Raw genomic sequence first — 22,423 nt, forward strand, 5'->3', positions numbered from 1 at the left:
CTAATCAAATATCAAAAATAGATGATACAGAACCATATCCAACTATACTATTAAAATCTGAAAATAGGTATATAATGTGTTTTTTACTGCTATACATTTTATTTATTATAATATTTATTTATTTTTTATTCCTATATATGAGATTTTATTCTAACACAAATTATTAAATTTGAAAAAATATAAAGGGTTAAGCCATAATTACCCCTTTTCTCTTTTAAGAATTTTTAAACAGACTGCAGAAAAACTAAGAAAGTCTAGGTGGATTGCTAGGAATATATAATTTGTAAAAAAAATAACTATTTACAAACAATGATCATGAAAGCTGTAGTTTTGAACTTATATTCTAAATGAAGTGAAAAAAATTTATTTTTTTCATTTCAGAGTAATTAAATGAAATGTATTATTTAGTTTGAAAAAAATTGATTATTAATAATTTTATTCATTTATACTTAGTAATTTACCAAAAGGAATCTAATAGGGCTGTACTCCCCCATGTATAACATACATTCAAACTATCTGTATATACTTGACTAATAGTTACGATTTCATTTACTGAGTGAGACATCAGTTCGGTAATTGGAGTCACCGCCATCCCTCTCTCCAAAGTCAGACTAACCACCCGTCTCAGAGTATCAATGGTTCAGTAAACCTTTCCTTTTGGAGAGTTTGCTATTGCCCTTAATGGGATTAAAAAAGAACTAACAGTAATCAAATTCATATTAATTAATAATTAATATTTTACATTAGTTAAGTAAACTATTTCATGTGTTAATATTTTATTAAAATTATTTTTTTTTCAGATCTTGTATAATTAAGGGCTGTGAAAATTCTAGTTTATCTATAATTTATAAAAATAAATAAATTTGTAATTTAATATAAATCTAATTTTATAATTTTAAATGAATTTTTCACCATGTTTAATAGTATATTTTATCTTTCTTATAATAGACTTAATTTGATTTTCTTATAAATGTTTGTAATTTAAAAAATTTGAAAACAAAGAGCAATATTCATTAAACATTATTAAATTTATTATTTTATTTCTTAGAATTTAATGTGTATTACCTAACAAAAATATTTAAAGAGCTGTCTTTAATTATATTAGTGTTTTATTTATAATTCCATAAATCACCTATAACCAAACAATAATTATGTCAATTAATCATAAATTTTTATTGGTTATAAAACTTGGCCACTGACATTATTTCCATCAAGCATTTTGTGTTCTTTCCAATAATAGATCAGTGAGACATTGAACTCTACTCCCATAGTAAGTCCATCTCTCCCTTCTTTATAATATCTACAGTCAAATTGTATACATCAAGTGTCATTTCACTCAATAAATAAATGCCAATATAAATAGTGCACATTTTAATAGTCTATTTAATGTGACTTTAATTTTTTCTAATTTAGGCAATCTTTGGGTTGCTTTTAACTCATCTAAAAAAATTAATGAACCAAAGTAAGATTTTAGGTTTAGATATAACATTAATATTAGCTTCATAAAACACAGTCTAAATAAGCTATCAAATTAAACTAAGCTTATATTTTATTTCTCATGAAATTATTTGTCTATTAAATTTAATAATAGCTGTATAAATTGTGAATAATATTTTATTAAGATAACTGGTTTTCATTTTTTTTTTTAATAAAAAATAAAATAACATTTCTTAATTATAAAATGCCAACATTTTATTGATTATGTTAATTTTTTTGAACTAAACAATGGTTGTACAGCTCGTAAGAAATTATCCCTGAACTGATCATTAGAAAATCGATTAACAGATCCTCTTGCAGCTTTTTGTAATGATAATTTTTGTTCATCTGTCAAAAGTATAGCTTTATGAATAGCATGTGCATACTCCACTTCATTAGTTGCCAAAAATCCATTTTGTCCTGCACCCTCCTCTATAATAATGTCCATTAAAGGCCCGCCTGATCGATGAGCAACCATTATTAAACCAGCAGCCATACATTCTACAATACCAATACCAAAATGTTCATTCCACATAGAGTGTAATCCTATAAAACCTATTTATAATAATAAAACGAAAAGAATTAATTAAAAAAATATTAAATTAATGAAAGATCTTAGCAACCCTCTTTAAGCAAGTTAAGAAACCCATAAAGAAATATAAACGTTGTATAAAAATAGGTTTTATATTACTAATATTTCAGGGATAATAATAAACCGTGTCTGACACAACTCTTTTTCTTTTTCCTTTTTTTTTTAAATAAATGTTTAATATAAAATATTATTTTTTATTATATTTCATAGGAAATACCGTAGAAAAATCAAATTTTTTTTTATTAAAATCCAAGAACTGAAAAATACCCTTTGAAGGATTTAATTTTGATCAAATTTTCAACGTTTTTGCGGTACTTGCTAACCAAACTTTGCTTTACTTATTTTTATAAATACAGTATAACAATTTTAGGGGAGTGCATAATTCAAATTTCAAAAATTCATATTCTAAGGACCACCTCTTACTATACATATCATGTAAAATGCATATGTATAGTATTACCTATAGTTTAATATATTTTAGTCATGTATGACAATGTTATATAATATGATATAATATATATTTATAAATAACAAAATTATTGATAATTTTTATCCCAACTACTTGTGGTTGGCCATCTTTATTAAACTCCTACTTGACACTATATCGCACAACATCTATGCACATATAAGCTTACATCATATCGCATTTAATAACGTAATAAAAAAAATATATTAATGTACCTTTATGGGACTTCTTTTTTCACTTAAAAACCTCTATCGGTACTCTATAATACACTCTCTCCAAATCTATAAATACCACACACAGTTTTTTCTTCTTTTCCCATATACTTTTCTATTAGCTGTCTCAGACAAGAAATTAGCTCCATCATTGACTTTTCAGACAAAAAACTAAACTGGTTCTATGTTATTGGTGTTTTTCCTCTTATTCTTTTGTTTATTACTTTTTCCCAAATCTTCATACTAAAACTTTTAAGTTTTATGCGTCTGACACATCTTCAAAAATATAGTTTTTTCTTTTGAAATGTTTTATAGTTTTTCATGATTTATAATTCAAAAAGTAAATTTCTATATTGCTTATTATTAATTTATTTAATCTTAAAATAATGGTTCATATAAGTTGTAAATTTTGGATCAAAAAAGGTTGCAATAGCTAGCTTAATGATAAATATTGAGAATTACCTTCTGATAATTCTTGTTTTAATTCTTCATAGCTTACATTGACTTTAAACTTAACATTATTTTCTAATGACAAGTGTTTACATAAATCCATCATGTCAACAACTCTCATTTTATCTTCTTGATTTCTAGTAGATCCGATGAATACTAATTCTATGTTTTCCCAGAGATGTTCTGTCACCAATTGTCTAAGATGATACATAGCTTTAAGTTGTAAAGGATGATCTTTTTCTGGTCTAAATTGAGCTAAGCTTATAATTTTAATAGATTTTTTATTACTTCTTTCCAAAGGTATACATTGTAGATCAGAAGTATCACAAGGTGGATATACCTTATGAGTACTTAGTGATCGTTTCCATAGTGATTTAATATGGTCTTCAGTCCAGGAACTATTTACAATTATAGAATCTGAAAACCACCCAACCATACTATATAATTTTGCAAATATTTGATAGTAAAAAAGTTTAATATAAGATATTCTTTTGCGTTTTCCTCTTTGTTGCACAACTTTATTCATCATATCAGAACTTATGGTAGGATAATGAACATAACAGCCAACTTTACACTTCGCAATAATATAAAATAATGGAAAAGTAAATGCATAACCCATAGTATCTATATAAACATCAGGTTGAAACAATTTAAGTGCTTCAATACCTAAAATAATGGAACCAATACTTTGACCTAATAAAGTAAAATAAGGATAATTCTCAGCTTCAACCCATTTTCTTTTATGTAGATATATAAATTCTAAATTTGAGGGCAAAATTATGTTGAATCTTAATTTTGCTTGTTTGACAATTTCTATCGGAGATGCATCTAGATCACCTGTGTAAATTATAATCTTTACTTTTGGGTAGGCAGCACTAACAGCGCTGACAGCACACCATAAGACTCGTTCGCCACCGCCACCAGAGTTACAGTATGGATGGAAAAAAGCAACACTAAATTGTGATGGAAACTTATTTTTTTTAGATGAATAATGGGTTCTTAACACTACAATACACAAACACAGTACGATGGTTAAAATAAATATGGAAAGGACAAAGTACAAAAACAATTGTAAAAACATATTTTGAAAAGATTAATTTTCATTTTATTCAATATTCGAATTTATGATCTCATTGCGAGTAATGTTTAGATTTTTATCAATTAAAAACAATATTTGTTGTTATGATAACACAGAAAAGTTTACCTATATCTATGGTTGGCTAGATCTAGCGAAGAGAATAATCGATTATATTAATATCAATTTGTCTTTATCGATTCTACATTTTAAACTCTTATTATCATAGTTTTAATTAGGAAAGGCAGAGAGATAAATTGGATATTGACCCTAGGCGCCACATTTTTTAGGATTTTAAAACGGCAACATTGTTGTATAGTAATATTACTTACGTTAACTATAAAATGGTATATACTTTTCATACTTATGTTTATGATTTCTATATTATGTATGGTACACTTAACTGTTTCCTTATAAAGACTGGTAATTTAATATTTAGTTCATCAATAACTATTACCTACATTTAAATAATTTAAATATCAATTTTTAAAATAGTTGTATTGTATTTAAATAGTTTATGAAGTTATATTTGATTATTTGTGTTGTTTTTAGCTGTTCTACTTTTTATATAAATATTTTATTAAATATTCAGTTGTTCTAAAATCATTAAAATGGAATTAATTAAATAATAATTATTTTATTTAATTATTTCACAATAATATTCAATAAAGCAATATAATTACAAAATTAAAACACAGTAATTTGTATAAATTTTATTTATTATTATTTTGTTTATTTCACGACGGTGTTGAATAATGAGAACCGAAATCTTTGAATAAAATGTTTTGTGTGATTGACACTACGGTTGAATAATTCGAATAAATCGAACAATTCGACAATCTAGTCAACAAAAACGAATGCTTTTTGAACACAGCATTTGTATGATTATTAGATTTTCGACATATTTTCTCATTATTTCATTATAATAGCTAATATTATTATTATATTTTCAAAATATGTTGTCCTTATTTTTATGGAAATATATTTAATGTTTTGTGATAATAATCCAATTTATAATAATGATATTATGTATATATATAACAAAATTGTATATACTATTAAATAAAATAATTTTTTAGGAAGGGGAATATTAATTTTGTTATCATAAGCGTAGGATGGTCAAATTTTTTTTAGTGGGAAAGGGGACTAAATTTAATATCCCCCCTCCAAACACAATGCATTAAAATAAAATGGGGCTAAGTTACCCTATCCACTCCTATTTTTTTTATACAAAACTTAAAGAAAATTAATTTTAAAGAACTTCTACGTGAAATGTTTTTTTTTTAATTAATTAGTTTATCGAATAGATTAAAATTGTCAATACATATACATTTTACCAGTAAACAAATTTTGTAGAACTTGTAAATTTTATTTGACTTAAAATTTGAATTTTGCCTTTTTTTTAAATAAATATTCAATATAAAATATTATTTTTTATTATATTTCATAGGAAATACCGTAGAAAAATCAAATTTTTTTTTATTAAAATCCAAGAACTGAAAAATACCCTTTGAAGGATTTAATTTTGATCAAATTTTCAACGTTTTTGCGGTACTTGCTAACCAAACTTTGCTTTTTGGGACTTCTTTTTTCACTTAAAAACCTCTCTCGGTACTCTATAATACACTCTCCAAATCTATAAATACCACACACAGCTTTTTCTTCTTTTCCCATATACTTTTCTATTAGCTGTCTCAGACAAGAAATTAGCTCCATCATTGACTTTTCAGACAAAAAACTAAACTGGTTCTATGTTACTGATGTTTCTCCTCTTATTCTTTTGTCTATTACTTGCTTTACGCTCTCTCTCTTCTACATAAAATAATTAATCTGTGATCTATTACTCCCACTCTTATATGTTATATAATGTTCTTACTTCTTTCAAAAATAAGTATTAACCACAACAAGATTATGTAATACTGCGAAAACCAGAATTGCATTTCCAGCCTTATTCTTCCTACAAGAACTATACCCATTATTACTCATTACTCATTCGTACCCCTCCTCTCATTACCTACATATCCATTCATATTTCCACCTATCACCGTGGACCTACCATGGGCATGTCACAATACATGTATGTGTGCGTTATGACCATTACTTATATAAGTTGGTCGGGGGGTCGAAGGAATGACTGATGCCCGATGACATTTAACAACATTCTTGAATATAGTAGTGACCCTGACTTCGCAACGGCGATGTAGGCGAACATCAATGGCGATGGTGGTGACGATTGCGGTGACTGTAATAGACCAAGCTCAGCACAAACGATTATGACCGTTGAACAAAGACTACGGCGATGTCGGACGTTGGCGATACAAATAAATGACAGCAACAGTAGTGAACGGTAGCCGGCAGTGATAATGGACAATGGTAGGCTTCAGTGGCAATTGTTATAGGTCGATGGCTTGAGTACATAAGTTTTATATTTATATATAGAATATACAGCGTTAATTATAATTCTTTATTTTCATATTTTTCCTGTATTACGTCGGTGTCGACCAAACAGAGAACACAATGTTTTTTTTTTTGTTATTACTTATTTAAGATTTCTTCAATAATACGTCAAAAGATCATTTATCGTATCTAGTTGAAGACTTTACTCTTAAAAATTAAAAAAAATTCTCTCGTTCCACGTAAATGAGGAATATTCTCCCAAAAAATTACTACAATAAAATAGGCATTTTAAAAATTATTAGATATATATATTTTTTTGAAATCTAACCCTTTACCTGACCACATAAAAGGTTCATAATTGCAATTTTCGCATAAAAAATTTAAATGTTCAAATTAACTTTTGAAAATGTTTTGAAAATACTTTGAGCTTTTAACATATCTTAAATTAAAGCTTATATTATATACTATAAGTTAAAAATAATATTTATCCCGATGACCTATGTGCAAATGACTACCGCAGTTAAAAAAACATACTATTTTTGTGTTAAACTTTTCGATTTTATATTTTAAATTACTATAACTTTTTGTAAAATATAAATGCATTTGTATTAAAATATATTAATATTTTATTATAATTTTTTTTTTATAAATACTTAATATAATACCCTTTTATTAGACATTCTTCAATTATGAATCAGACAATTTCCGCTTATACAAGTAAAGTTTCAAACACTTTTGAATATGCTCCGGAAATATCCCAAGCTTCAAATATACGTTAAATTATATCTTATGAAATATAGTAAAAAAAAATTGTTTTGACATCTTTTATTTGTAAACCCCGAAGTTAAAAAATATTAGCTCAGTGGGATCGCGTCACAGTGTGGACGTGGTATAGTTAAAACCAGTGGCGTATTTTGGGGGGGTGTCCTCCATGTCTGGACACCCCCCGACTTAAAAAAAATGTCTAATATATTGGTATTAACTTTTTTTATAATATACTATATTTATTTACTATAAAATAAATGGTATTTTAAATAAATAACAAAATTGAAGATAATTTGATAGGATTCGACGACACGTATTTATCTACATTTTATCAGAGATTTCTAGAAATTATTTGGATTTCATTGGGTCATTTAGATAACAAAAATACCCGTAGCAAAAATATAATAACAACGGAAATATTCTGAACTTGGAGTTCATTTTTAAATTTATTTTATAGTTTATCAGTTTAGAGAATTATAAACAAATAAGTTTAGTTACCCCTATTCAATATACCGCATTCATAAAAAATACAGAAAAGAATTTTTTATAATTAAAATAGTATTTAAAAAATAAACAAAAGTTATGAAATTCTTTATGAATCGTCATTTAGTAAAATTAAAATTAAGTTGTTAAGATAGTAGATACGCTTGTTAATTTAAAAATTTATAATTGGCTGACTTTTTAACTTAATTGTATCCATAACTGTATATTATAATATTTGTATATTCACATAACAAGAACATTAAATTATTTCAGTTAAGATAAATTTATATTAAATTTGAATTTCTTAAATGAAATGTTACAAAGAAAAATAAGATTAAAATAAAATAACAAAACAACAATTAAACATAGAAAAAGTAAAAAAATGTTTGGTGGTATACAAATAAAAATTTCAATTTATAGTGAATATTAAGAAAATTGATATAAAATACAAAAATAAAATTTCATTCATAAAAATATTAATTGAATAGCTCGCCAGCAATAATTTCATTTTTGTGTCTTAATCTTATAAAAGGCATAAAATTTGCATTTATTGGTGTTGTATCTCCTCGAGACATTTTTTCTGCCAGCTCAACAGTAAATGGCCCACAATCATGTCCATTGGTTTGGCGAGATGTCTCGCCTATTTGTAATGTCCATGTAGAAGCTTTTCCTTTTTTGTCCATCTCCCATTCAATTAAGAAATTTTTTAATACCATTGGATAAGGACCCTTATACGACTTAAGACTATCATATGATGTCACAGTCTTTTCAGGTATATTAACCACTGTCAATATCCAATGACTCCCATATACATTCATGGGCACAAAAAGTAATTTTATTGTGTGAATATCTTTTTTTATCCATCTTCTTACAGCTGGATAACCTCCTCGAAGATACGCTACAATAAAATCAGTGACAACTGCATAAACTTCACCTTCTGACCGTTTTACTATCATTTTAATGTACTCATTAATTGTGTCTGAAGTATACCATGATGTGGGCGATTTAAATGAAGGTGCATTATACTGATCAAGAGATTTTGTGTTCTGATCTTGCATTACTTCTGCAAGTGTAACCATATTTAAACATTTTTCATAAAATTAATAAAAAACTTTGTTGAACAGTTTACTATTATTTAGGTTTATTTAAGGTTTTGGAATATGAAATTAAACACGTATAATTACTTTTGTTTAAAACGTCCATGGACCCCCTTAATGACACGCCTCTGCAGAAGTTATATTAATTTAACTCGTATTATTATAATTAATTATGTTTAATAAATAATCTTTTTTTATTTAATTTTACATAAAATAAATAGATTAAATAACTAATTACCTTTTTCTTTCTCTGGTACTTTTATTACTTCAATAGTGGACAGAGCAAGTAAATTTACGTCATTCGGCGTATTTAAGGTCAAAGGATTAGAACTAACTTTTGGCTCTAAAATAATTTATGTTTAAAAATATTACATATTTGTTTCAAAAATCAAAACTTCATATTTTTTAAAAATGAATTATATTTTAAAAGTTGTATACTTTTTATGACTTTTTCATCTTCTTCGGATGAATTTCTTTTTAAATTTGGTCGAGCAGTAGTATTAGAAGATATCTCAAAAAGTTGTTTTTTTATTTCGGATTTTTTGCGTTCCAAATTTTTCTTATGAAAACTCTTAACGGATCATAAAAATATATTTAATTATATGATAAATTTATTTAAGAAATCTGCTTTAAGTCCAAAAAATGGTTTAGGGTATACCCTAAAATCTTTTTATTGAAATAAAGCATAATAAAATATACCTTTTCTAACAAATCAGCTGATATTAATAGCGGATTGTCTTTTGAAATTGCTATATTTTTTTTTTCTGTTGAATTTAAAATTTCATTTTTATATTTTTCAGATTTTTCATTCTGAAAAAGTGTTCCGAATTCTCTTTGCTGCATCATATTCTAGGTAACCAAAGAGATATTTAAATAAACAAATAAACTATACTTAATATTATATTATTATCTTCGATAAAAATTGAATTTCCCATAAAAATCTAATAGAAAAAATAGCAGAATAATATTAAACATTATGTTACCGCATTTATATTAAGGGGGTTGATAGTTTATTTTATATTTTTGAATCAGACAAACCCCAATAACATAGCTAAATCGAATAAATATATTAATATAATTATAGTTACCAATTTTTCTGGAATAATTTTATCATTTTTATTCGTTTTTCGATACGTGCGTTTTTTTGGAATAATGGAATTTTTTATAGGATAAATATTTTTATTAATAATTGCTGCAAATTGAATATAATTTTAATAATTATTAATTAAATAATCAATTTCGAAAAAGGTTTTTAATATTAAAATAGTTAAATTAAAGTAAAGCGATTGAATTATTGTTATATATGAATAAGAGAACTTATTATTAATTTTTCTTATATTTTATATTAAAAAACTTTTTCTCTATTCGAAATAGTTAGTTTAATTATTAATCTTAATAGTGTTTACAGATAATTCTTCCATCTTTAGTTGACTTTTTTGATATTTGTCCTTTATTTGTATTATTTAAAACACAATTGGAATGCATGAAACGACGATTCCATATTTCTTCAACTCTGCGTATGACCTTATGTAAGTTTGATTCATTTGTTTGACCAAAAATATTTTTTTCACTTGCCATATCAATAACTAATTAAATAAATCTTAATAATTACACAAGACGATAGTTTATTTTTCACGGGAAAAAACGAAGTGAACTGAAATGTCGATAAAATCAACATTTACATCTAATTGTCAAGGAAACTTAATTGTAAAAATTCATTAAAAAAATGTATAAGCCAATTATAAATAAATTTAGTATAAACAATACTTATTTATTTTAATTGTATTATTGGTCAAAGAATACAATATTTTAAGAATAATACAGAGAATTATCAAAAAAAAAAATATATATATATTTTAAAGATATTTTGAAGAAAAACCTTTTGTATTTGTTTGTTTATTTATTACATTAGTTTACAAATGATAGAGATTTTTTTATGAAAGTTCAAGTGGAATAAATTTGATATCGGTTAACAGAATATTTATGCATATAAAATTTAATCTGTATGAAATAAAATATCAACGTTTGGATTTATTCTCTTGCAACTATTAAAAATTTTGCCCATGTGAAATTGCTATTTCCATTTAGTTATTAACAAAAAACATCATGCCATGCGATTATAATCAACATAAAAATTTATTAAGTTGAATATATAATATAGTTTAACAATTTAATTAATAATTGAATTAATGACATAATAATTCTGATAAAAGAAAATAACAGGAGATTTGAATTAATTTTAACGACTTTAACAAATCGAAAATAACTTTAGGGTTTAACTACCTTATAGGTTTAATTATTATTTGCATTTTTAATGTTATNGTAGGTTTAATTATTTGCATTTTTAATGTTATTATTATTATTTATTTATTTTTTTGACAATAACGGCTATCTTTGTAACTTCAATATATATATCAAGAAAATGACAAGTTATCCAAGAAAATCAAGGAAATTTTAGAGAAATATTAAGAAACGGAGCCCAAGGAGATGACCGTTTAAAATCATTTTTGGAAGGTGAAGAAACAATAAAATATACAAGTGAAACACTTCAAAATGAAATAATTGAAACCTGCAATAAAATTATTTTAAATAAAATCGTAACAAACATAAATGCCCAAAGATGTTTCAAAATACTTGCTGATGAAACGGCCGACATTGGTGGAAGCGAACAAGTAACTTTGTGTGTTCGATATTTAGATGTTGAAAATATGATTATCAAGGAAGAATTCTTCAGTTTGTGCCTACAACAGATACTACTGGAAAAGGTTTATATATTATTATTCAAAGTTTACATTCATTTGGTGTAGAAACAAAATACCTTAGAGGACAGTGTTACGATGGATGTGCTTCTATGTCTGGTCAATTTAACGGAGCTCAATCTCTTATTCACCAAAGTTATCCGCTTGCGACGTTTGTTCATTGTGCTGTTCATGTTTTAAACCTTGCTAATTCTTATTCATCTTCTATACAAGAAACATGAAATTGATTAGGAACAACATCTAAAGTTAGAGATTTTTTCATATACCCAAAGCGAAAAGATGTGTTGAAAAGTCAAATCGAAGAAAGTCAAAAATGTATAACTAAAAAATCATTAAAACAATTATGTGCGACTAAATGAGTTGAACGTTTTTATGCTGTCAATGATTTTCTTGAGCTTTTTGTGTACCTAATTGAATCGTTATTTATAATTTCGAAGTGGAATGACACTGAAACATCATCAAAAGCAAGCAATTTACGAACATCAATACTGAAAGGAGATTTTATTATTTGTTTACTTATTATAAATAAAGTATTTAGTTATGAGTTACTTTGTTTAAAACAACTTCAAAGAAATTAGCAGGTACACAGCATTGTTATTATCAATGGTAGTAAGGCACATTGTTGTGAGTTTATAAATACACGAACTGACAATACAGAAAGTATACCTATGATAGTCATAATTGATAATAAACAATCCGTGACTCTGACATTGATATCATATAAACCATTTAATTACCTGTATTTGTAATCATATCATCATGTGTATTATACATGTATATTAACTCAAAAATTTGAAACTTTAGGTAATCTCTTTTCGCGCGGTACGTTTATGACATTAAGTTTTCATTTTGTGTATTGTTTTATTGTGTTTTTAGTGTATATTTATTTTGTATGTTTTGCATTGTTTAATTATATCTATAATAAATACATTTGAGTTATTATTAAACTTTTATTACTTTAAGTTAAGACACTAGGGTTGTTTCTTTTAAGATACAACAGTACCAAAATTTCAAATTTCAAATTATTTGTCAATTCATAAAATAGTAATTAGAGAAATAGTAAGTTTTTTTAAAGTCAGTAAACATTTCTACAATTTTCGTTTTTGAGGTTCATTAAAAGTTGGACACCACCCGAAAAATCATTCAAAATACGCCACTGGTTGGAACAACTAAAGACGATATGTGACAGTGATTTAAATCATTATCATAAGTAACGCTTTAATGCAAATCTGTAGATAACTGTTTATTTCTAAGAAATTGGTGCATAATTACAAAAACAACATCAACTCCTATTTCATTAATTATATCCTGATTAGTAGTTTTGAGATTTAAAATTAATTAATGAATAAATATTTATTATAACAGTTAAATATAGTATGAAAAAAATATATAATGTTTAATATTGTAATTTTTACGGAAAAATAATGAAAAATTTAGAAGATTTTGATTTTAATTAATAAAATTAATTAAATAAATACTTATTAAGTTTTTTTGTCCAAATATGTAAACAAAGTAATCGGTTCATCATAAACCCCTCGATTACTCTAAAAAAAAATACATTATTTGAAAAAAAGAAATGTTGTTTTTTTTAGTTATATATATTTCTTGATTTATCAGCTAATAATTAATTTTTAGAATCATGCCTTATAACTTATAAGGGTGTATATTTTATTTTTTCAGGTTGTAATGTACATAATTAATTAGCTTATTTTATAGATAATGATGTAATTAATCATTATCTAATAATCTAATTATCTAATAATTAGAAAATTAGATGGACCACAGTAATATTCAATTCAGTTTATAAATCAGGTATAATTCCTAAGGATTGGATAAAATCCGAGTTTATTGCCTTACCTAAAAAATCGAGCGCAAACACATGTGGGGATTATACAGGGTGTTCAGTAAATAAGGGAACGAATTTCTATTGTACTCATTGTTTGTAACAATTTAACTGTTTCCTAACTTACTGAACACCCTGTAGAACGATCAGCCTGATGAACCATCTCCTGAAATTGTTTTTAAAGATTATTCATAAGAGAATATATAGGCTATGTGAAGACCAAATAGCACCTAATCAGTTTGGGTTTTTGAATGCGGTTAGCACAAGAGAGGCACTGTTCAGTGTACAGATCCTCTTCCAAAGATGCAGAGATGTAAATTGTAGTGTATTTGTCTGTCTAGTTGATTACCAGAAGGCCTTCGATCGTGTTAGACATGATATAATGATTAGAATTTTAGAAGAAATAGAAATAGATGAAAAAGACCTTAGAATAATTGCCAACTTATATTGGAAATAAACGGCGGTTCTCAAAATGGAAGATGAAACAACAGATCCGATAGAAATTCGACGTGGAGTGAGACAGGGTTGTATTCTGTCACCCATCTTGTTTAATCTTTATTTTGAATATAACCTTAGAGAAGCTCTAAATGAGGTAGAAGAAGGAATATCTATAAACAACACAATATTAAACAACTTACGTTATGTCGATTTAGTTTTTGCGGACACTATTGAGGGCCTTCAATTACTTATGGATAAAATAACAGAGTCTAGCATGAGATACGGACTGAATATAAATACAAACAAAACTAAATTCATGATTATAAGCAAGAAAGACATCACAGGAGTTCACTTAAGCATGAATGAAACCAGAATAAAAAGAGTACATAAATACCAATATCTTGGCACTGTCATTAACGAACAATGGGACAACGCAGAAGATATAAAGTGTCGTATTAGAAAAGCCAGAAATGTATTTAATTCAATGAGTGCGTTATTCAAAAGCCACAACCTATCTCTACAGTTAAAAATGCGAATACTGAGATGCTACGTGTTCTTAACACTTTTATATGGTGCAGAAACCTGGACTCTAACCAAAGCCACTTCGAATAAGTTAGAAGCATTTGAACTACAGTTATACAGAAGAATTTTGAGAGTACCGTGGACTGCGAAAATGACCAATATTGAAGTATTGCGTAGAATGGGAAAGGAAAAAGAATTAATGGTAATAGTTAAATGCAGAAAACTCCAGTACTTAGGACATATTATGCGAAATAAGCGCAGATGTGATCTTCTCCAATGTATCCTACAAGGAAAAATAAATAGCAAAAAATCGCCTGGAAGAAGAAGAACAACATCGTGGCTAGCCAACCTCAGAACATGGTTCGACAAAAGTTCAGTAGAACTATTACGGAGCCGACCTAATAAAACTTGTATATCAATGATGATCACCAACATCCGAAATGGATCGGCACATTAAGAAGAAGAAGATGTAATTAAAAAAATGACTGGCCAATAATTACTTTTGGACCAATATTTAGAAGTTATTAACAATTTAATATTTAGACTGGAGGTGAGGATTGGGCACAGCTATTTTTATCACCACTTATTTCCTGGCAGCACTTTTCCTATAAGTTATTAAAGATGATTCTAAAAAGTAATTATTAGCTGATAAATCAAGAAATATATGAAACCAAAAAAAGCAAAATTATTATTTCTTCAATAATGTATTTATTTTGCGATTAATCGATTGGTTTATGATAAACCGAACACTTAGTATATACAGTACACACATAGAAATCAGAAATTAATTTATCAACATTTGGTATTAAGAGGCCTACATTTGGAAAAGAGACAGGTCTTATCCTTTGCCCCGACGGCAAATTTATGATTCACTTTAGGGAGTGACAAATTTTTACGAAACTTCATAATATTCTGTTATTACGTAGAAATTTGTAGCCTAAAAATTGCACTTGTTATGTTTTACCCATAACTAAAAAAAATACCGTGGTCACGATTCTACTAATTTTTTTTCGTTCAAAGGGGTGTCTAAAAAAAATTGACCAGGAAGAACAAAATGTTCCAATGGGGCCCTTGATATTAATATTATAATTTTTTAACGTCGTTATTGAACTAATAATGGCTTGTAGTTAAAATAATTAATACATTTGAGCTAAAGATTAATGAGTGTTAATTTTAATATTATTATAGTTTATATACAGAGTAATTATTTTTATCATAACCCACTAAATAATTTACAGAATAAATATAATTTAAACATTTTTTGTTTTTTTGGTTATCATTAGTTACACATTATTCTAGAAATATTAACTATGTAATAGTTTTTAAGTTCATCCCTTCTACCTTGTGAGGATGTCAACTTTGTGTTTTTAAATGGAAACACATATTTTAAATTTAACAAAATGTTTGAGTTTTTAATTTAATAGTAAATGACATTTGAATTTTTAATGTAACTTAATTCGTTTATTAAATATAAACATTTAAAGTATCAAATTTTTGAGTTAATATACATGTAAAATACATAAGGGATTACAAATACAGGTTGCTAATTGGTTTTTTATGACGTCGCTGTCACATATACGGTGTTAATTGTCAATTATAACTATCAATAGATATACTATCTGTATTGCCAGTTTATGTATTTATAAACTCACAACAATGTGCCTTACTACCATTGATAATAAATACTGTGTACTTGCAAATATGGACGCCATAAAAAACCTATTAGCTACCTGTATCATTATCATCTACTTAGCTTCTGTCCTAACTATCTAAGGTCGACTTTACCTTACAATGATTTGACAGTTTTTTTTACACTGGTTGTCGTCCTGAAACAACCTCAATATAGCTAAGAAAACTAACATCCGGGAACTAACAGCAAATAGCGTAGCTGAACATCAGTACACCACGTTGGTTTATTTTTACCAATTGAATAATTTTTTTTAATTGGTGCAGTTGCACCAATGTGTAAATAATAAAATTAATTGAATATATTAAATTAACGACACATTTTAGGGAAAAGTTTTTATTTTTTCTTTGTCTGTGTATCTATACAAAATGAACATTTTTATTTATTTTTTATTTTTAATAAATTACTAATATTTATTGAAAATCAATTTCAAGAATAAGAGTTGATTTTTAAGATAATTATACATGTTTTTTAGAATCTAAACATAACATATTCACTTTTCTGGATGTGCACAATTCTAAGGAAAAAACTTTTACAATAAAATATAAAAAATTAAAGTTTTAAAAAGCTATTGTATTTTGAATTTGAAGTCTTCACACAATAATAAGAAAATGATTATTTTTTAATATTAACAGTTTCAGCTTGCTTCAAAGCCAATTCTTTGCCACGATTAAAACCTTCATGTGAAATATCACCCAAAAAGAAATCCATCATTAAGTCGTCAGATGCTAAAACAGAATTATTAAAAAAATAATAATAATAGAATCAAAATTATAAATAGTTTTTCAATTATTATATGAATTTTAATTTAGAAAATGTGTTAAGATAAGTCAAAAATTTAGTTGAAATAACTATATAGATGACCATAGTATATTTGTGAAAATATGATAAAAGATAAATAAAATTTATCTAAATAAAAAAAGTCAAAGAGAACTTATTTTAACTGTATAAATACCAAAATGTAGTATTAATTTAATCACTCGTGTTTTGACCTTAAGAATACACTAAAGATCTATAGGAATAAAGAACTTTAAAAAATGGTAATCGAATATAAGACAGCCCAAAGAATGACCTAGACAACAACGGTAGGTGGATAGAATCATGGAAGTATCAATGACAGAGAGAAATGGATGTGCGTTGTTTTTGTAGCGATGAACCTAATTGATCTTTAGAATGTCTTAGCAAAACAAAATAAAATTATGAAAATGGTTGGTCTGTAACAACTTTTAAAGTAAAATATATATGATTACATTAAAAAAAAAATAAAGTTGGTACCAGTATAAACGATAAGAAATAGGTTTAAAAATATTTAAGCATTTATAAATCGAGAAATTAATAATATAAAACAAATAAAAATTTCAAACCTATTATTATTTTAAAAGAAATCTATAACGATAAATCAATATTCTGTATATTACAATATACTACATCTTACAATTTTTTAAAATGTACGTGTAAAAATATTTAGTAACAAGTTTTTTTTAGAAAAATTCTGACACTGTTGTATATACAGTCATATTATGTCATTTTTGTAACCGTCTCGTAAATAGGTGACATTGACCATTGTAAAACAACCGGACTGTTCCTCGCGACTCGTTATACGAGCAGCTATACACATTTAATAATGTTACACATTTATAAAATTTACAATTGCCGACTTTTGAGGGTGATATTCTGCAATGGCGTTCTTTTCGTGATACGTTTACTTCTGCAGATCATAATAATGAACAATTATCAAAAATCCATTACCTATTAACCGCTATTACTGGTTCTGCTGCCTCCATTATGCGTTCAGTATCTTTGATGGATGCTAATTATGAGGTTACATCGAAGGCCTTACGCGAAAGATTTGATAATAAACGCGTATTATTAAATGAACACTTAAACGCTATATTTCGTTTTACCCAATTAACATCGGAGGATTTAACTGGTTTACGACATTTTTTGAGTACGTTTCAAGAGAATGTAGGTGCAACGAAAGTATTGGAAGTAAGTGACTTGTGAGGTTTTCTACTCTTTTTATATCACGTCGCTATATTTAGACTTATCGACAAAGCGTGCCTTTGAGTATAAATTTCACGAGGTCGATAGATCCTAAAACGATACGTCTATTAAAATATTAGTTTTATGTTGGATTCCCATTAGTGACTCATTTAGTTATCATACAACATCATTGCCGTTAATCTACTCTAAACGCGCTATTTTGTCAAACATTGATAAATTATACGACCCAATCGGCGCACTGGGGCCAATTATATTTTGGGGCAAGTGATTTATGCAATTATTATGGAAATCTAAAGTATATAAAGACGATCAATTACCGCAATCACTTTGTGAATTATGGAAAAAATACGGCGATTAACTTATTTTAGTTAATCAGATTAAATTTACACGTTATTTGAATAATTTAAATTTAATTTAATTTGTACTGCACAATTAATTGGATTTTTGGATGCTTCTGAAAAAAGATATGCCGGGGTTGTTTATTTACGTTTGTTACACACGGATAACACTATTTCTATATATTTCATTTTTTCGAAATCTATAGTGGCGCCAATAAAAACTACAAATAATAAAACTTAAACTGTACCCCGGTTATAATTATGTAGAGCTCTCTTATTAGCTCAATTAATGCATCGATTACACGACATTTTTAAAGATAATTTGTTTATCGATAACATTTATGCATGGACACATTCACGTGTGGTGTTATCATGATTGACATCAGAATATTCACAGTTCAAAGTCTTCGTAACAATTGCAAACATTTCTGAATATATTTCATATAATATATAATTGTCAACGACGTCACGTTGTTTCTGATTTGAATCCCGCTAATTGCGTTTCAATAGGTATGTTCCCTTAGCATGATATCGCACACAAGTTATATTGGTTAAGTCTTTTTTAAAACTTCCGAAGAATGAATGGCTAAATTATTATTACGACCTGTTGTTACCGTCTCAATTACCGTACTATAAAAATACAACGGTAACTTGCCTAATAACCATACAAGATTCTGATTTAGCATGGCTAACTAAATTTTCTAATTTAAATCGTCTCCAACGTGTGTTAGAACGAATTTGCCGTTTATTTAAGTATGCGCGTGGTAAAACGAAACTGTTCCTACTGTTGTTAAACAGTCCTATGCAATATAAGGAAAAGGAAGACGCTATGTCAATAGTTATTAGTTTGACGCTACAAAAATATTTTAACATGCTGATTAGAACATTTCAATCTTTAGCTGATAAAATATCGCCACGTTCTTTAGTTTAATTGTCACCGTTCTCAGATGAAAATAATATAATACGCATAGGCAGACGCCTTCGTAATGCTACTATTCCGTACGCTTCTCGCCATCCAGTTTTATTACCTAATTTTTTTTTAGATTTGTCATTTTCATTTTTTCTTCTTCTTCTTCTTCCTCGCCTTAATCCCAACTACTTGGGGTCAGCCATTCTTATCCTAAATTTCCACTTGACACGATCTCCCACATCCTAAACACTCACATCAGCTGTCCTCAAATCGCATTCAATAGCATCCCTCCATCTCTTTTTTGGTCTTTCTCTACCTCTTCTTCCTTCAACATTAATATCTATAACTGTTCTTACAGCTTCCGGTTGTTCTCTTCTCATAACATGACCAAACCATCTAAGTCTATTTTGTCTCATCTTATCCACGATTGACGCTACACCTATACTCCCTCTTATATGCTCATTCCTTATTCTATCTTTTTTAGTCACTCCACTCATCTATCTAAGCATTCTCATCTCTGTTACACTCATTTTCTGCTCTACTTTTTTATCAACCGTCCAACACTCTGAACCATACATCACAGCTAGCCTTATTACAGTCTTATAGAATTTACATTTCAGCCTCATTGGAATTCTTTTTTCTATTCGTCATTTTCATTTAACTTATTTTCATGCCGGTCTCAACTTCTAGCGCCAGTACTCGTTAAAAATATTGGATTTTATCAAGTTGTTCCGCTATACGAAGGGTTATTTTTGCATGCGCATTTGTGCTAGGTATAGAGCAACAGTGCCACAATCTTTCTTGTCTCACTTGCCGCTAAGTCACTCCTTCAAGAGCATTTCTTGGAGCCGGTATATATTTTGCCGGACCTATACATATTATACATATTATTTCAAAGGAGCGAATCAATACATCAAATCTGTGTTTTTTAACTCATTCGCTCAGGACATATACTCATTTCGATACCGTGTAAATGGCATTTCAATCCACCAGCAGCCTCTATATGGGTGGATTATGTGAAGTGGCTGTAAAATTATGCAAATATCATTAAAAACGAGTTGTAGGTACTCAAATGTTTACATTCAAAGAATTAACTACATTATTCTGTAGCATCGAGGTCGTCCTCAATAGTCGTCCGTTAATATCTCTGTTGTCTAATCTAAGCGATTTTCATTCTCTCTTCTTCTTTCTCTGTTTTTTTATATATAAATAACCTATCAAATTTGTAAGTAGGCAATTCTCTTTTTAATACTAAAAATGCTGCACGTTACAATTATCTTACTTGGATCACTCAAATATTGATCAATATTTAAGATGCCTTCTTGTTTTAATACTTCATCATCAATATAAAATTGACCAGTTAAACTATTATCAAAAGATTTTGTAATAATCGCATAAGCAGCATCAGCCATTATTTCGGGCTTACGAGAAAACTTCTTTGCTTCATCTACCCCTGATAACATTTCTACAGCTGCCGTATGTATCACTGAAATTAAAAAATATTAATTAAATCATTTTCAAACTTATTATTTTTTATCATAACTCATATACTCAACGCATTCGGAAAAGTAATTGAAATCAATGCACTCGTTTAGAGCCCCACAAACTTAGGTAAAAAGTAAAAAAAAAAGTTATTATACATTTTTATTATTGTTTTAGTAAATATTAGTATTATAAAAAATAAATATCACTTTGTCAAAATGATTTTACAATATCTATATCCAGCGCTGGATATACTATTCTTAGTTATTTTTTAATTTTTTAGGCCCATGTAAGACCGTAGCGATATTTTCAAAGAAGAAGTTATCTTAATTATTGGTACTCCAAGATGAGTGGTTAGTACATTACCAGAGAGAGGTATGGCAACTCCAATTATCGAACTTATCTCTCGCTTGGCAAATGTAGCTGCCTGTGACCTAGTCTCGAACCCGAAGCAATGTGCGTCAAGCTCTACCGCGTTACCGACTCGGCCACACCTATACTATTCTTATGGCCAATAATAATATTAATACTAGAGTAACGAAAAATAATTTAATAAAATGATGCATTATATCAACATTAAAAAAATTAATATTTAGAAGGTGTGTGTACAAGATAGGGGAGAACAGCTAGTTTTCACAGATAAATTTACATAGGTGTAAACAAGTTAAATACTATCTATTATCTAAAATAACACAAGGCAATAAATAATAGAAAAATTTCTATTTAAATATTTATATTGAATTTCGAATCTAACTTAAGATGTTTTCCCGTCATATCTAGTTTTTAAGATAATTAGTTATTAGAAGTATTTAAACAATATAAAATCATTACAAGAAATTGAAAAATGATTATTTTTCTAATATAATTTTTGAAAATTTTAAAAAATGCAAAATTTGAAGCTTATCCCAGTTTAATATTTTTTATAGACCTTCAAATTTTAGTTTGATACTCATTTTTCAAAAAAAAAATGAAGTTTCTAATGCAATTATTTTTGAATAAATCTTATTAAATATGTAAAACTCGAAAATTTGAGAAAAAATTGCAATTTTATACTTATATGTCTCTTTTTAATATAGATTTTTTTTTTAATTTAATAGTCATATGTATATAAAAAGAAATTAAATGGCTAGTGTTAGTAGAACACTGCGTAAAGGAAAATTACTAATTTGATTTAATAAAAGACGGTAGCACAGTGGGGTCGCGGCATAGTAGAGACATTGCATAGTAGGGTCCAGTATAGATTTAATCTGACAGTGATTAAAATCACTATCATAAGAAACGCTTCGATGCAAATCTGTAGATAGTGTTTAATTTTAAAAAATTGATGGATAATTGCAAAAGCAACATCAACTTCTATTAAAATAAAATACAAAACCCATAATTATCATACAAAAATAGTATATTTTTCAATATGGTAGCCATTTGCG

General features: G+C 27.2%; 3 protein-coding genes and 1 long non-coding RNA gene across 5 annotated transcripts in view; all 4 read right to left on the reverse strand.

Annotated features, from left to right (window-relative positions):
* Nucleotides 1-1,596: 1,596 nt before the first annotated feature.
* Nucleotides 1,597-4,363, reverse strand: LOC126908491 (GDP-Man:Man(3)GlcNAc(2)-PP-Dol alpha-1,2-mannosyltransferase). The gene is made up of 2 exons (XM_050690622.1): nt 3,209-4,363; nt 1,597-2,031 (listed from the first exon to the last, which is right to left on the reverse strand). Exons 1-2 carry the CDS (start codon nt 4,275-4,277, stop codon nt 1,700-1,702), a joined length of 1,401 nt encoding a protein of 466 aa, XP_050546579.1. The 5' UTR covers nt 4,278-4,363; the 3' UTR covers nt 1,597-1,699.
* A 3,704-nt stretch (nt 4,364-8,067) lies between these two features.
* LOC126908494 (sentrin-specific protease 1-like) lies at nt 8,068-10,591 on the reverse strand. Of its 2 annotated transcripts, XM_050690624.1 has the most exons (6): nt 10,420-10,591; nt 10,102-10,205; nt 9,713-9,862; nt 9,452-9,584; nt 9,252-9,356; nt 8,068-8,979 (listed from the first exon to the last, which is right to left on the reverse strand). In XM_050690624.1, exons 1-6 carry the CDS (start codon nt 10,589-10,591, stop codon nt 8,393-8,395), a joined length of 1,251 nt encoding a protein of 416 aa, XP_050546581.1. In that variant the 3' UTR covers nt 8,068-8,392. The 2 variants fall into 2 exon arrangements, with proteins under 2 accessions (XP_050546581.1, XP_050546582.1); XM_050690625.1 differs by lacking the exon at nt 10,102-10,205 and having other exon boundaries at nt 8,072-8,979; nt 10,420-10,572.
* A 996-nt stretch (nt 10,592-11,587) lies between these two features.
* Nucleotides 11,588-12,410, reverse strand: LOC126908497 (uncharacterized). Its single transcript, XR_007704776.1, has 3 exons — nt 12,039-12,410; nt 11,832-11,976; nt 11,588-11,769 (listed from the first exon to the last, which is right to left on the reverse strand). It is a non-coding gene; the product is annotated as an uncharacterized LOC126908497 (long non-coding RNA).
* A 4,404-nt stretch (nt 12,411-16,814) lies between these two features.
* LOC126906887 (hydroxysteroid dehydrogenase-like protein 2) overlaps nt 16,815-22,423 on the reverse strand; it is a 13,296-nt gene continuing 7,687 nt past the window's right edge. Inside the window, exons 5-6 of the mRNA XM_050687810.1 lie at nt 20,797-21,000; nt 16,815-16,990 (exon numbers count right to left, since the gene is read on the reverse strand). Coding sequence (XP_050543767.1) covers nt 16,878-16,990; nt 20,797-21,000 — 317 coding nt within the window. The 3' untranslated portion in view covers nt 16,815-16,877. The remainder of the gene's footprint in view (nt 16,991-20,796; nt 21,001-22,423) is intronic.

The sequence above is a fragment of the Daktulosphaira vitifoliae genome, unplaced genomic scaffold (assembly GCF_025091365.1).
Source record: "Daktulosphaira vitifoliae isolate Bord-2020 unplaced genomic scaffold, ASM2509136v1 Scaffold_5, whole genome shotgun sequence".
Taxonomy (NCBI): domain Eukaryota; kingdom Metazoa; phylum Arthropoda; class Insecta; order Hemiptera; family Phylloxeridae; genus Daktulosphaira; species Daktulosphaira vitifoliae.